General features: G+C 40.0%; 1 protein-coding gene across 2 annotated transcripts in view; it reads left to right on the top strand.

Moving 5' to 3' along the window:
* The window catches only part of LOC114250252 (uncharacterized), a 32,895-nt gene that overhangs the window by 3,289 nt on the left and 13,938 nt on the right, over window positions 1–15,668 (top strand). The window contains exons 4-10 of one of the 2 annotated variants that reach the window (XM_028184051.2): window positions 3,786–3,993; window positions 7,575–7,666; window positions 8,879–9,006; window positions 9,979–10,074; window positions 11,563–11,642; window positions 13,426–13,562; window positions 14,362–14,535. In XM_028184051.2, the coding sequence (XP_028039852.2) occupies window positions 3,786–3,993; window positions 7,575–7,666; window positions 8,879–9,006; window positions 9,979–10,074; window positions 11,563–11,642; window positions 13,426–13,562; window positions 14,362–14,535 (915 nt within the window). Of the gene's footprint in view, window positions 1–1,737; window positions 1,952–3,785; window positions 3,994–7,574; window positions 7,667–8,878; window positions 9,007–9,978; window positions 10,075–11,562; window positions 11,643–13,425; window positions 13,563–14,361; window positions 14,536–15,668 lie in introns of both variants that reach the window. The other variant, XM_028184049.2, reaches the window with a different exon arrangement.

Raw genomic sequence — 15,668 nt, 5'->3', positions numbered from 1 at the left:
GTGGTACCTACCCGTGCAGACTCACAAGAGGTCCTACCACCAGTAAAAAAGCTTAAGCTCCGAATCACAATATACGGACTATCGGTCTATATGTCGTTTAAGCAACCCAGATTTTTGTCGGATTCTTACTGCCCTGTGGCAGCTGACGCTATAGAAATTCACCATTATTTTTCGGTGGTCGAATGTTTGGATTGTGTAAAGTAAAAGCAAGATGAATTCTTTAAATAACATCTGTTTAATGTCGAATATAACATGGGATAGATTAGATTGGCGTATTTCATATAGTGGCAATGATATTAGTCAAAATGATTATTGAGTAGTTTTTAATGTGTAATTAAGGCTAGAAGAATCGTAAGCAATACGATGACTTAAATGGAAGTTTGTTGGATGATTGATCGGTCAAATTGTCTAGTTGTGGCTTATCGAAACACTGGGCTAACCCATAGTATAAGGGAATGGAAATTCATAGCGGGGTTAGTTCTCTCCTTGAACATGGGAGAAAAAAGTAAGTTTCATAAATTCTCTCATAATGTTTAAGAGAATATGGATAAAGCTTCGTTGGTGTGTCCGTGGAAAGGTAGACCTTCCACCAAGCAACTGTCTTTAGGGAAAATTGCGGCTTGAATGCTCTTTGTGGATATTTCGTATCATAGGTTGTGGTAAATTTCGCAAATTGTGGTTTCTTAACGATTAAGTACATGTGCAAAAATTTGTTAATTTAAAAAAAGAACGCGCTCCATTTGATTTGCTGGTTATTGTTTGGACTGTGGCTTTTTTAAACTGACGGTTGAGATATTATTATGTTGTATTGACCTTCAACAAGTCAGTTTAGAAATGAAATTTCAAGTTGAAGTTAACGTTTTGAATTTGAATTCACGTTGTCTCCCTGAAGCCCGATGACAACAAGACCGTAAGTTCTTTAGCCGATCTGCAGCATAAAAAGTAATAACATACTTCATTTTCGCAATATAATCTAAAAAACCTTCTGAAAATATTTACAAGCAATAAACTGACGGAAACCGTGTCAGTACGTAAACCGATTTTAAATTTTCCATTTGTATTCAATCTTACTGTTATCGAATTTCGTCGAGACGTGTCGATTAATGCGGTAAAAAAATAATTAAATGCCCCTTTATTTGCGTGTAGTCGTGTACAGTGAGCGAAACGTGAGACGGTTCACGCGCGCAATGTTCTCTAACTTACATGGAAAAGTATTTTTTTAAGCATCTCATAACAAATTACCTCAAACAGAATATTAGCAATGTTAGATTATCCCTCCTCCATGCATTGTGTTCCTCAGTGCTGAGGGTCATGAACTTTACGGAGCATTTTTGTTTGGACCATGTTCCTAATTCCATCATGCCCTCTGCGCAGTGGATAGCGACATTCGTGCTGGTGTCCAATGTCGTCTTAATGTGATCGAACCAGCGCATGGGACTACGCCCCCTAACACTCTTTCATTTTATCTCTAACTGAGTGGAAATCAGCGGAAGGAATACCGCTGCATTTCTAGACAGCAGTTGGGTCACGAGTGAGTCGCGAGAATATCAAAAACATAACCCCCAATACTAACGTATAAATATGAAGTTATATACTTGCCGTGCCTTAAATTTGAACAATGACGTAACAATACACAACTCGTCCTTCAGACAAGTCTTGTAGAGAGTCCGATCCAAGGTCTGCAGTCTGGGCTATCTACTTCAACAAGGATAGCTGATAATACCAAAGATTTTTCAGTGTTGGTTTGACGAGAGCCCGTCTGGCGGGCGCGAGGTACGCCACAGCAGATGCCCTGGTATTTCTGGACGCTCACTGCGAGACTCAACGCGATTGGCTCAGACCTTTGCTTCAGGAGTTGAAGGAGTCGCCCAGGGCAGTCCTGGTGCCCATCATAGACGTGATAGATGCTTCGAATTTCTACTACAGCGTCCAGGACACGTACTCATTTCAGGTTCTGGCCTTTTTGGGGTTGACTTTTCCCGGTATTGCATTAGTTTTCGCTATCGTTTTTTGGTTGCGTTGACTTTTGAATGGCGCTTGGTAAGCTTTGGGCCATACGAAATTTTTATAGGCAAGATTTAGTCGATCATATTACGTCTGGTATTATTTTCAGGTGGCACACATTTTTAATGGTTTTTCCCAGCACGGTTTTTATGCACCCTTCTGTTGTGTTCATTGTGTGATGCAAATGTTTGTTATTCGTTTTTTTTTATTAGTAGCACCGGCAGAACTTCAGAGAACCGTTATTCTGCAACTAAGCGATCAGTCGTTCTGAAACTTATAACTACCGTATCGATGCCATTGAGATTTCAACCTTGTCTCTCCTGGCAAACGGCAGTATTCACATAACGGTATCTATGCGTCTTAGTAACAGTAAAGTCTGGTTGATTAACAAAAAGCAATGTGTTTAGCGTTAAAAAGTCTGCAGTAACCACAAAGTGGTAAAACAATTTGTATAACACTTACATTTCATACCGGAATTTATTTATTTGTGATTACTGCTTCAATGTCTTTTATCTGTTTTCTTTGCAATCGCTTTGATAGGCCTTCGTTTGTACATAGTATCTATTTATTTATTTCGACTTTTAAAGTATAGTTTTTAGTTTAGAAATAATGTCCTGTGTAATGTTCTGATTTTGCAGCATTTTTTCTTATGACATGTGCATTACTGTTTTCGCTGAACTGTGGCATTTCATTTATACAGGATGTTCAATTTTGAAGATCTTTATTATTTGCGTTCAAGTTTTGTTTTGTTGTACGCGGGCGTTATAATTTATGCTTCAAAATAGGGCAGATTAATTGAGGGACATTTATTGGTTTATTTAATATATAGATGCGTGAAAACATCCACAGTTCACCTGTTAAGAGCTTATCGAATTATAATCTATGTTCTGAATTAAGATAAATATTTAGCACTTGTAATGACGTCAATGGCTTGTAGTTTCATTCATCAAAGAACCTAAAATGCTAACACCAAGTATTTTAGTTTTCTTTTGGTAGTCTATTGATTAATTAAGCTCTTAGGTTTTAGATTTGGAATTTTGATACATTACAAGAAAAAAATAACTTATACGTGCAAAAAAGGCAGTGTTCGTTTAAAAAAAATATATATCAACAAGTTCACTGTTTTCGTGATCACGGGGGATACGATTCCCGGTACTGTCAAATGCATAGATATCTATATATTAATACGTGAAGCAAAAACTTTGTATCCCTTTTTACGAAAATTGCGCTGACGGAGGAGTATGAAATTTTCCACACTTATAGAGAATATAGAGAAGAAGTGCACAATGCTAATATTTTTTAAAAATAATGCATAAAAGATACATTAAATCAATAAAGAAAACATTACACACACTACATACCATGTATTTGACGCACACACGCATGCATACTATTTATTGTCAAATTTTTGTTCTTGACGTCTGTGGTTAAATTGAGAATAGATTAAATATTGTTTGTCTTTGTTAATATTGTTTTATAGTGTAGTCTTGGCGAAATTTGTGATTATAAAAGTATAAAATACAATCATAATAGTGTACAAACTTACAATTCCAATTAATTATAGTCGAATTTCGACTACTGCGGGACCTCTAGTATTATATAATAGGGAATATACAAATAGCATAATAAAACATCTAAGACCCCCGGTTGATTTGTGTCGTGGAACTCATGTTCACGATCGACTCTCCACGTCACGATTAAGCAGAACATCGCCTAGGTACCTATTCGAAACAGGCCATTGCATCAACGCAACCTCACGCTCGGTATAACTGACCTTCCAGGCAGGGCCTGATGAAGGCCCGGCTGGCGGGGGCGAGGGTCGCGAGAGGTGACGTCCTGGTATTCCTGGACGCTCACTGCGAAACGGGCGCCGATTGGCTGCGGCCCCTCTTGCAGAGGATCACGCACAAGAGAGATTCGGTCCTCACTCCGCTCATAGACGTTGTAGACCAGAGCAGCTTCAAGCTGGAGGCTGCTGAATACTTCCAGGTCGTTAGAGGTTTCAATGTGGAATAACAGCATGGTTTATCGGTGATTGGATTTTAAGCTTTATGTGTCCAACTTAGGGTTTGGCGTAGCATGGAAAAACTATCGATTTATCAAGTCATGGCGGATATTTTTATATTGTATCTCTAGATTTTAATTCGATTGATTGACTGGTATTAGAATTTCAAGTTTATTAAATACATTATTTAATGACGGTACACACGCCCGGCTGGGTACCACCGTCCTGACCATAATTGCCGCGAACCCTTCATACGTAATGTTTCACGTATGGAACAGTATGACGTATGTGTAACAATGCAGACTTTGACATCATCTGTCAAGGTGGGTGACGGCGTCCAAGTTATAATGTCTATGGACAGCGATACTGCTCAAGGTGGACCGTGAATTCGTCCATCCAAGCGAGCAATACAATATTTAGTACTGTTTACATTTATAATTCAGACGAGCTTGGTCGTAAGTGGCTGCCGAAGTCCGTAGAGATTACAACCTTCACACCACCACCTTAAGACGTGAATTCAGTTGTGTGGTCTCCCTAGGCGCTGGAAAGGCCTCCGGGCCACCAGTAATCATTCAATCATAAAAAAAGTTAAAAGTAAAAAAAAAAACAAGCTTATATCTCTTTGTCTTGATGTTCACGTATGAGTGCTAAATCTTCTTCTGAGTCGGTCTCTTCATTGCTGAAGGTCGTGTCTAGTCTGAAGTGTGTAGCACACTCGATGCACAATGCTTCCCCACGGCATCTAAACACTTTATATTATATTTATTTATGCTGATAATTGTAGTTTAGTGACCACGACAATTGTACAAATCGCACATGGCCAATATGCACGTGTAGTTTAGAATAAGAAGCATTCTCGCATGACCCTAAATTCGTTCGCAGTGTTTTATCATTCTCGATAGTTCTGGAAACGACATCTAAATGACAACAGGGCGTAAGTGTTCTCTTGCGCATACTAAGTTTACTAATAATATCGAGGGGTGAAAGGTTTTAGCGACATTTTTGCAACTTGACAGGAGAACCATTTAATGTTTAAATTATGAAAACAAATTACTATTTGAATGCGATACACATAATTGAAGTTCAATTAAAAACATCGAACTGTTGATGTTAATCTATCTATCTATATATATAAAAATGAATTGCTGTTCGTTAGTCTCGCTAAAACTCGAGAACGACTGGACCGATTTGGCTAATTTTGGTCTTGAATTATATGTGGAAGTCCAGAGAAGGTTTAAAAGGTAGATAAACATGAAAATGCTCGGAATTAAATAAAAATAACAATTTTGTTTTTCCTTTGATGTGTCCCCCGTCGGTCTTTTACTTATCGATTGAGGCACTACGAAGCTAGTGCCAAATAAGACGGACCTTTAATTGCAAAGATATAGCCTTCGTCAAACAGAACGCGTAATTAGCGCGCGGCAGAGCGCTAAATTGACGCCGCGCTATGACACCGAGATGTGTTGTACTATTAATCAAACAGAGCCCCAGCGCTATAAGTACGCAGCGCTCTGTCGCGGCGTTAGGACGCTTTGACGTCATGCGTTTTAATTTTTTACAAATTTTATTTTAGCGTCCGAGTGAATGTGTATTAAAATACTAGATAATGCCCGAAAAAATGATATAAATAGTTAGAAAATACTCATGCTTATACAATGCCACATCTGAATCACTCGATTTCTTAATACTTTTAAATTTTCACACTGCTATCGAAAGGCACTATGATTTGGCGAATGCGTTGCGTCAAGGAGCGTTAGACTCATCTAGTCAATTTGAAGAGCGCGACGTTAAGTACGCGTTCTGTTTGACGAAGGCTTAAATGTCGCGTGTTAAGCGAAGTGTTGCTTAAACGTAATAACCTTTCAGCTCTCGATATTGTCATTGATATTGAATAATAAATATAGCCTGTTCTTATTTGTTCTTATGATGCTTTGCCTGTTTACAATTTCTATTGTATTTCCTTCGGTTTCTGCGGGAAGTAGATATTATTAATACGACTGTTTACGGTAACAGTTTTCATTATCATTATAATGTAATTGGAAACGACTCAATAAGATGATAGTTTAATATACGCTTCTTTAAACCGTAAATGAGTCGACTATTATCAAAGCCGGCAATGTCACTTTTGGATAATTATTGGTAAATCAGAAAAACGAATTATTGACTTTGTATTCCATTAAGTATTAACCTTTATTTAATGCAGGTTTTGAACCGTATTCTTCGAAGGAGACGATTATATTAAAATCAATCTGTATTGAAATATCAATGGTGGTAGGGTTCTGTGTAGAAGCCCGCCCGGGTTGGTACCACCGTCCTGTCTATTTCTGCCGCAAAACAGTAATACTGTGTTCCGGTCTGAAGGACAGGATAGCCGGTGTAACATACATAAGGCTGCCCATCCAGGCCAGGATAGGCAGCGCATCTGAGTCACTGATGTAGTTTGGATGTCTATGGGCGACGGCTATCATTTCCGATCAGATGAGCCGTAAGCTAGTCTGCCTATCGAAAGCAATAAAATAAAAAAAAATTTTTTTTGTCCAAATGCACAGATTGCCACCTTTGATAATAGGCGACTCAAATGTAGTTTTGATCACAATTTATATCGTACCTAATACCTTTTGCAAACTATTAAAATCTGTCACATTCGCCTTTTGTCTTCTTTGATTTCTTTTTTCCATTTTTAAATCTCTTAAACATTAATAATAGATATAAAGTATTACTCGATCAGATAAGAATTAGTTTTTTTTTAATTGATATTGTAGTCAGACGACTGCCCATTTGATGGAGAATGGTTGCCTTCGTTCATGCACATCAGAAATGCCATAGACATAAGCTGATGTCTACTGAAAAAGTGTAATGCAAATCATTTTACGAGTTAAGAATGACTTTTGGGTACTACCTACAGAATGGAAAGCAGTCGACGTCGCCCCAAACACGTCGTTTCGGATCCTCCCGATCCACTGACGGTGCTTTTAGGTAACTCAAGCACCGTTCATCGTTCTCGTCGAATCCGTCACTTGCGACGAAGGGCTCCATGAGTAAATTAACCTATAGACACAGCCCACTGAGCTTCTCGCCGGATCTTCTCAGTGGGTCGCGTTTCCGATCCGGTGGTAGATTCTGCGAAGCACTGCTCTTGCTAGGGTTCGTGTTAGCAACGTCGTCAGGCCTGAGCCCCGTGATCTCACCTACTAATTAAAGTTACGCTGAAATAGCCTCTCAAGGCTATCAGATTAGGCAGAAAAAAAAAGTACTACCATCATGTCTTTTCCTACTGCTAAACATATGCAGGTATGGAGGCAGCATAATAGCAATTGAGACGTCAACCTGCTTCAAAGTGCGTGATAGACACGTTCTGATGGAAACAAGCTCGGTGTCTGCTTATCATCAATTAAGTTCGTGAGTTCATTACGCAAAACATATAGACACCAGACAACTAGTTTCAAAGAATTATAACAATTAAACTCGTTAGGTTAAGCATTGCGTGCGTACAACGCTGGTCCTTAATATTTTGGGCATAATTGGATTTACTTGGTCTGACTAATTTGACATGACATGACCACAGGTGGGAGGTTTTACCTTCACTGGTCATTTCACCTGGATTGACGTTCCCGAACGCGAGAAGAAACGTCGCGGCTCAGACATCGCGCCGACCTGGTAAGGGTTCTTTTTTAATACGCTTTTATTAGCTTCAGACGTATGTATGTTTGTAACGGAATCTTTGAACATGATTTTTGACCCCCTTCAAAACGTCGGATTAACTCGAAATTTGGTATACTTATTAAAGACCGATGGACAATACAATTATAAAAAAAAAAAAATTGAAAAAAATGAAATTCAACTAAAAAATGAAAAATAAATAATAGTTTAAAAAAACTAACAAAATACGCTTTTATAGAAAATCCAACTAAAAAATAGAAAATAAATCTTAATGCATGGTATCAGTAGTTATAAATATTTTATGAACAGATATGAGTAGAAGGGTTATTTTGATAATATCCTGAAAAGCACCCTACGCTTTTTTACAATAAAATCATTTTATTCTTACAATATTTTTAATTCAAGTTTATTAAGATTTATTTTTTATTTTTTAGTTGAATTTTCTATAAAAAGCGTATTTTCTTAGTATTTTTAAACTATTATTTATTGATTGACCCGAGCACTCCACCGACGTCCCTGACTCTGACAATAACATTGCTAACAAAGCGCCTACAATTCGAGAATGTTCCTTGCTTCTTTTTTCCCCCCTACTTAATCGTTGGTAACCGAAGGGGCTATTCCAACTCCACACAGACCGGCTCATGGGCTGAATCTGCTACCAGATTGAAATCGCAACACGCTGACAAGACCCGCCAAGGAAATTGGTGGGATCCTTCCTTGCGTTCCTTTTGTATATGAAAGAGGGTATTTATTGTCCCTTTGACGAGACCTGGAATCGCATTGCCCGGAGGGCGCATGGGCGACCTGACGAGTCCTCCTGCACATACAGCGTCAGCGCAACCACGACCACTCTGACAAGAGCGTCCGACTGAGAAGATTGTCCCTTTACTTGTTATTGTCCAGGTGATAGGGACGAAAGTAGTTCGCGAGGATTTTTTTAAATGGGTGGACGAGCTCACAGCCCTCCTGGTGTTAAGTGGTTACTGGAGCCCATAGACATCTACGGCGTAAATGCGCCACCCACCTTTATACATAAGTTCTAAGGTCTCAGGTACAGTTACAACGGCTGCCCCGCTCTTCAAACCGAAACGCATTACTGCTTCACGGCACAAATATGCGGGGTGGTGGTACCTACCCGCTCGGACTCACAAGAGGTCCTACCACCAGTAAACCGCAGTGAAATCGGTTGTTTGATTCGTCGTCTCTCAGGTCCCCAACAATGGCAGGGGGTTTGTTTGCCATCAACCGGGCTTACTTCTGGGAGCTGGGGGCCTACGATGAACAGATGGCTGGCTGGGGCGGTGAGAATCTGGAGATGTCGTTCAGGATATGGCAATGTGAGTACAACGCCGCTGTAGCAAAATTAAAGATCCTGTCTTCAAAACTGGACCAACATGCTCTACTCCCAATACTAATAGGTATATATTTTTACTAAAGACCCGCCCTTGCTTTGCTTGGGGAACTGTAATTATGTATTGATGTATTGATTATCGATCTGAATCTGGTCCTGACAGAAACAAACACAATAAAAAAATAACGTTACAAACCAAAAATCTAATATTCCCTCTTCTTATATTCATGATTCACTATTTTGGCAATAATGTGTTACAAATAAAAGATAGATATAATATATGCTGTCACGGACTTTTTTGTAGGACTTTTTAAGAAAAACATTTCCATGATACATTATATACGTGTAACTTAAACGGTTTTTGCAGCGAACGCCAAATTAGCTCACAGATGGTAGTTTTTTTTTTCCTAATCACTTGACACTTATCGTTATATTTTGGGTAATTCTCACTATATCTCTATAAATTATAGTCTATGTGTTATTTTGATCTCTAAGCTATGTTATTGTAAAGTTTCATCAAAATCCATACAGTAGTTTTTGCGTGAAATGGTAACAAACATACATCCATACATTCTTTCACATTAATCATATTAGTAGGATCAATCACACACGGTCCAATGCAGATATCAAGGCCTTTTTTTTCTCTACCTATGCTGACAGCCTTGAGAGGCTATTTCAGCTTCACCCTAACGTGTAGGTGAGTTCACGAGGCTGTAAATGGAGTGATGCTAAAACTGGCCCTAGCAAGAGTAGTCCTTCGCAGAATCTACCACCGGATAGGGAACGCGATCCACTGAAAAGATCCGGCGAGAAACTCAGCGGGCATCAAGGCCTAGTGACTGGCGGTAGCTCGCCATTGGCTGGACTAATCTAAACCAGCCTTAACCCTAAAACAAAGCCTTTTCTTCAAAAGCAATGGCACTTGGGTTTTATTTCGGTACATTGTTCCGTGTCGCAGGCGGTGGAACACTAGAGACGGTTCCATGCTCACGAGTCGGCCACGTCTTCAGGAGTTTCCATCCCTACGGACTGCCCGCCCAAAGCGACACACACGGTAAATACTAATTTAATTGAATTGTTAATAATCCAACACCCTAGATGACCTATTTCTGCCGTGAAGCAGTAATGCGTTTCGGTTCGAAGGGTGGGGCAGCCATTGTAACTATGCTGAGACCTTAGAACTTATATCTCAAGGTGGGTGGCGCGTTTACGTTGTAGATGTCTATGGGATCCAGTAACCACTTAACACCAGTTGGGCTGTGAGCTCGTCCAACCATCTAAGCCATAAAAAAAATGACAATGCTTCCTCCAACGCCATGAGTCAATAACGATTTCAATGCAAAATGAATGAGCGATACGAATTATTTAGTCAATCGTATTGTTAACTAACCATATTGGTTCACTTCTCATCAGATGCTAAGCGGTTATTTGGACTCGTAAACACAACTTTAATGTCCCTGACAATTTTGATAGTATAGTACCTAACTTTTTCGGAGTCCGCGAGTCGCGAATGTACTTTGACGATAAAATATCGCGTTCTTTATTCTAATTTTTTTTTCTCTCTTATGTTTTAATGTCTCGTAGCGATCTGTTTTTCTTTAGTTAACAATGAGCTATTTCTCTGGCTGAATTTAATCTTAATAGATATATAAACAGAATCAGATGTCCAGTGACACCTTCATCTTTTATTGTTAGATTTAATTTCAGTTTTGTAAGGTAGGTATACTGTGCCTCCTTAATCTAGCAAACTGCACAGCTCCTGTGCCTCCTAGGTCCGACGCCAATTTATTGACATGTGTCGATAACCTGGCTTCGTATTTTTTTGCTGTAAGCTACTATTTCCTCTTTTACTGTGGGAATATTTAGGTCCATTTGTATGATATTTATTCTCATTATATCATTTGAGACATTTCGTACAGTTCACAGCATTCGTCGTCACAAAGGACGAGTCACATTTAATCATAAATGTAGTTGTTAATTATTTTGTCAATAAATATTTTTACTGGTGGTAGGACCTCTTGTGAGTCTGCACGGGTAGGTACCACCGCCACTGCCTATTTCTGCCGTGAAGCAGTAATGAGTTTCAGTTTGAAGGGTGGGGCAGCCGTTATACTGCAAAAACTGAGACTTAAAAACTCATATCTCAAGGTACGTGGCGGCATTTACGTTGTAGATGTCTATGGGCTCCGGTGACTACTTAAATAATGGCAATAAAAAAAATGTCTCCACGGTGCTTATACCCTATCGAGCGATGTCGAAGTTTCATTAAGTGTTCAGTATGTTTAGTGCGAGTTTTTTAACGTTCTCGATAGCGTAAAAGTTAACTCAGATTTGTATTTAGTTGGATCGTTTGCCGCTAGGGGCGCTGTTCTAACTCCATACAAATTTGAGGTAACTTTTACGTTATCGAAAACGTTAAAAAACACTAAGCACACTGATCGACTTGAGCGACGCCGACCGCACACCACCAGTCACCATTCGGTCCCGGATGGTGGTGCACGATCTCATCACATCTCGTTGAAGCAAGCCCTCGATCGCGCAGGTATAAACACGGCTAGGATGGCGGAAGTTTGGATGGATGAATACGCTGAGCTGTTCTACTTGCACCGACCGGACCTCAGGGTGAGTGTAGCATCACTGAGCCGTCATCGTTCACGGACCGTAAATTGTTGTTACTGTTTTTATTTATATCATCATCATCATCATCAACAGCCCACAGTCGTCCACTGCTGGACATAGGCCTCTCCCAATCTACACCACTGAGCCCGGTCTGCGGCTCTATATAATTATAATGTATTATTTTATTCACATCAAAATAAAGTTTAGCCCAGTAAAACTATAGCACTAACCGAGTTGCTCTATAAAGAGAAACAACATTTAAAGCTATTGCTTCACCAGTTTTTATGTTTTTTTTTTATATTTCTATATTCAAATTACCATTTATGTCACCTTTATAACGTACTAGCGGACCCGGCGAACTTTGTTCCGCCACACTGTTTGTTTTAAACACGTCAACTTCAAATTTCTACTATAATCTTCTATATATATAAAAATGAAACCCGTTTTCCGTTGTCACGACATAACATGAAAACGGCTTGACCGATTTGGCTAATTTTGGTCTTGAATTATTTGTGGAAGTCCAGAGAAGGTTTAAAAGGTATAAAAATATGAAAATTCTCGGAATTAAATAAAAATAACAATTTTGTTTTCCCTTTGACGTGTCCCCCGTCGGACGGATTCCTTTTGTTTGTTTTAAGTTTATTCTATATAAAAGTTTAGGTCTTTTATTTATCGATTGAGGCACTACGAAGTCTGCCGGGTCAGCTAGTTACCCATAGAATATATTACGTTTAGCTGTCAGTTGCGTTTTGTTATTCCATATCAGTTGCGTTTTGTCATACCACATTTTATGTCACGTCCCACGGGAACGTGATAAAAAGTATGCTATGTCCTTCTCCTGGTTCTAAGCTACCTCCTCACCAATTTTCAGCCAGATCAGTTCAGCCATTCTTGAGTTATAAATAGTGTAACTAACACGACTTTCTTTTATATATATATATATATAGATTAACCTATTTTAAGATGTATGTCATAAATCGTATAGAGGTTACATTTATTTAGCGTATGTTCCATGGGGAGTGCTCTGGGGAATTGTACTGGTGGTAGGACGTATTGTGAGTCCGCGCGGGTAGGTACCACCACCCTGCCTTTTTCTGCCGTGAAGCAGTAATGCGTTTCGGTTTGAAGAGCGGCGCAGCCGTTGTACTGTTAAAACTGCCCCTAAGAACTGGGTTTAATTTAATACATTAGTGGCCGTCTAACGATCGAAATTCGACCATAATATGTGACACCCTAAGGATTAGGATTCATTATTTGCAAGTTTTTTTTTTTTTTCTATTAGTTTTTCTTGTGAATAAGAAAGGGAAAACTGCTTAAAAAATGTCTTCATTGATAGAACTAAAGTTCGCCAGTGACTATTAGATTAATGAGAGTCCGTGTGCTTAGGGCGCCCCTAGCGGCAAACGTAGGCAAACGTTCCAGCTGTATACAAATTTGAGTTAACTTTTACGCTATCGAGAACGTTAAAAAACTCGCACTGAGCACACCGGTTTCAATCTTCGCCCGTTTATCTATACTAATATATAAATCTACAGTGGTTTTTACGGATGTTCCGTTATACCTACTGAACCATGCATCCGATTGACTTGAAACTTGGTATCCATGTAGAAAATACATGTACTTAATGGATAGGCTAATATTTATACGATTGTTGGACTCCCTAATAATAATGACAATAAATAATAATGTTAATTTTAAATGCCCAGCGAAGCGGGCGAGTACGGCTAGTGTATAAATAAATGTAAGTACAAATCAAGCGGAGACTGTGAATGCGAAGGTTTTTCAGAACAACCCGAAGATAGGCGACGTGACCCATCGGAAGGTGCTGCGTGAGAAACTGAAGTGTAAAGACTTCCAGTGGTACCTGGACAACGTCTACGAGGACAAGTTCGTGCCGGTGCGCGACGTCTACGGCTTCGGGCGGTAAGGATCCACGCGAGCATTCCGCCAGAGACAGGTCTACAGCAATAATAAAGTGGAGATCGGAACTGAAGCGATTTCCCGATCTCGATTTCCCGTTAGACTAACTTAACTATTAGTGACAGACGTAGTGTAGGACGCCCTCTTGCTAGATGGAGCGACGACCTGCGCAAGGCAGCTGGCAGTAACTGGATGCGTAGAACCGAAGATCGGGTTCAGTGGCGAGCTTTGGGGGAGGCCTATGTCCAGCAGTGGACTGCCGCAGGCTGATGATGATGATGACGTTCCGTGAATATGAAAAGGCTCGTTTACAAAGAATATTCGGTTGAATACCTACGTATGCATACCGATTTACCGATTAGATCCGCCAAAAAAGGAATCTTTAGTCGCAAATACAAGAATTGGGTCGCATTTTTTGAGTCCGCAAATAGTGTAAACGCGAATGAAGGAAGTGCAAATAAGGAGCTTTTATAGTACAAGATGGCGATCCTTTTTTTTATTGCTTAGATGGGTGGACGAGCTCACAGCCCACCTGGTGTCAAGTGGTTACTGGAGCCCATAGACATCTACAACGTAAATGCGCCACCCACCATGAGATATAAGTTCTAAGGTCTCAAGTATAGCTACAACAGCTGCCCCACCCTTCAAACCGAAACGCATTACTGCTTCACGGCAGAAATAGGCAGGGCGGTGGTACATACCCGTGCGGACTCACAAGAGGTCCTACTACCAGTAAAAATCCTCCTTACCTCCTTACCTCTTACCTCTACCCTCCATTATTTTTGAGCTAATTTCGTGACAGATTCAAAAACCCCGCGTCCGGGTTCTGTTTGGACACGATGCAGAGGGACGGAGAGGCGTCGCCTCTGGGCGTCTATCCCTGTCACTCCACACTGCAGGCCACTCAGTATCTGTCTCTTTCACTCCGCGGGGAACTCCGGGATGAGGAGAAATGCGCTCAGCTGCAATATACTAGGTAGGTTGATAACGGCCAGCCATAGATATTAATTATAGAGAATCCTGGAACATTATTAGTCTGACTCATGGTGACACTCAAAATGCTCTGTATCAGAGGTCACCAATTAGTTTCGCCGTTTTAAGAAATGAAATGACCATCGCGGTCCGCGCGATTATTTGTCTATACATATAAATCAAATTGGAGTGTCTGTTTGTAATATTGAAATAACCGATATTTTGCTACATACGAGTACATACACCAAAACATATTTTTTTTACAATGTTTTGTCTAACTGTCGGTCTGTTTGTTCCGGCTGATCTCTGGAACAGCTGTACCGATTTTGACGAGACTTTCACTGATAGGTAGCTGATTATGAGTAACTTCGGCTACTTTTTTTTTAGACCAGCTTAGCCCAATGTTGCAAAAACTAGACCAAGGTGGTCGCGACCCTCAGTAATGAGGAAGCGACGAAGAAGAAAGCCCTAGCATATATATTCATATACATGTAGTAAAAAGTAGTTATTTCAATATCACAAACAGACACTCCAATTTTATTTATATGTATAGACGAAGTTCATCTTCGAAAATGCTGCTTCACAAATATACATACGTTGACCCAAACAAAAGTAAGAAGTTTCAAAGCTAATTATTGTTCTGAATTTTACTACCACACACATTTCATACCCGATCCTGAGAATCGAATGGTAAATTGTCGACGTCGCCCTAAACACGTCTTTACGGATCCTCCCGATCAATTAACGGTGCTTTTAGGTACCACAAGCACCGGTCACCGTTCTCGTCGAACCCGTCGCTTGCGACGAAGAACTCGACGAGTAAATTAACCCATAGACACAGCCCACTGAGTTTCTCGTCGGATCATCTCAGTGGGTCGCGTTTCCGATCCGGTGGTAGATTCTGCGAAGCACGGCTCTTGCTAGGGCCAGTGTTCCAACACTTCCGCTTTGAGCCCTGAGAGCTCACCTACACGCTAGGGTGAAGCTTACATAGCCTCTCAAGGCATAGGTAGGAAAAAAACCTCACAAAAATTTCATCCAGAACTCTTCAATCGAATTTTTCGTAATCTGTAGTGCAAGTTGATCGCGGTGCGCACCATATGGGTCTGCGACCCCTGTTTGATTCTAAAAGCATAT

Source organism: Bombyx mandarina, chromosome 02, assembly GCF_030267445.1.
Source record: "Bombyx mandarina strain Sakado chromosome 02, ASM3026744v2".
Lineage (NCBI taxonomy): Eukaryota > Metazoa > Arthropoda > Insecta > Lepidoptera > Bombycidae > Bombyx > Bombyx mandarina.
Note: the sequence above shows the minus strand (reverse complement) of the source record. Positions and strands in the feature narration are given on the sequence as shown.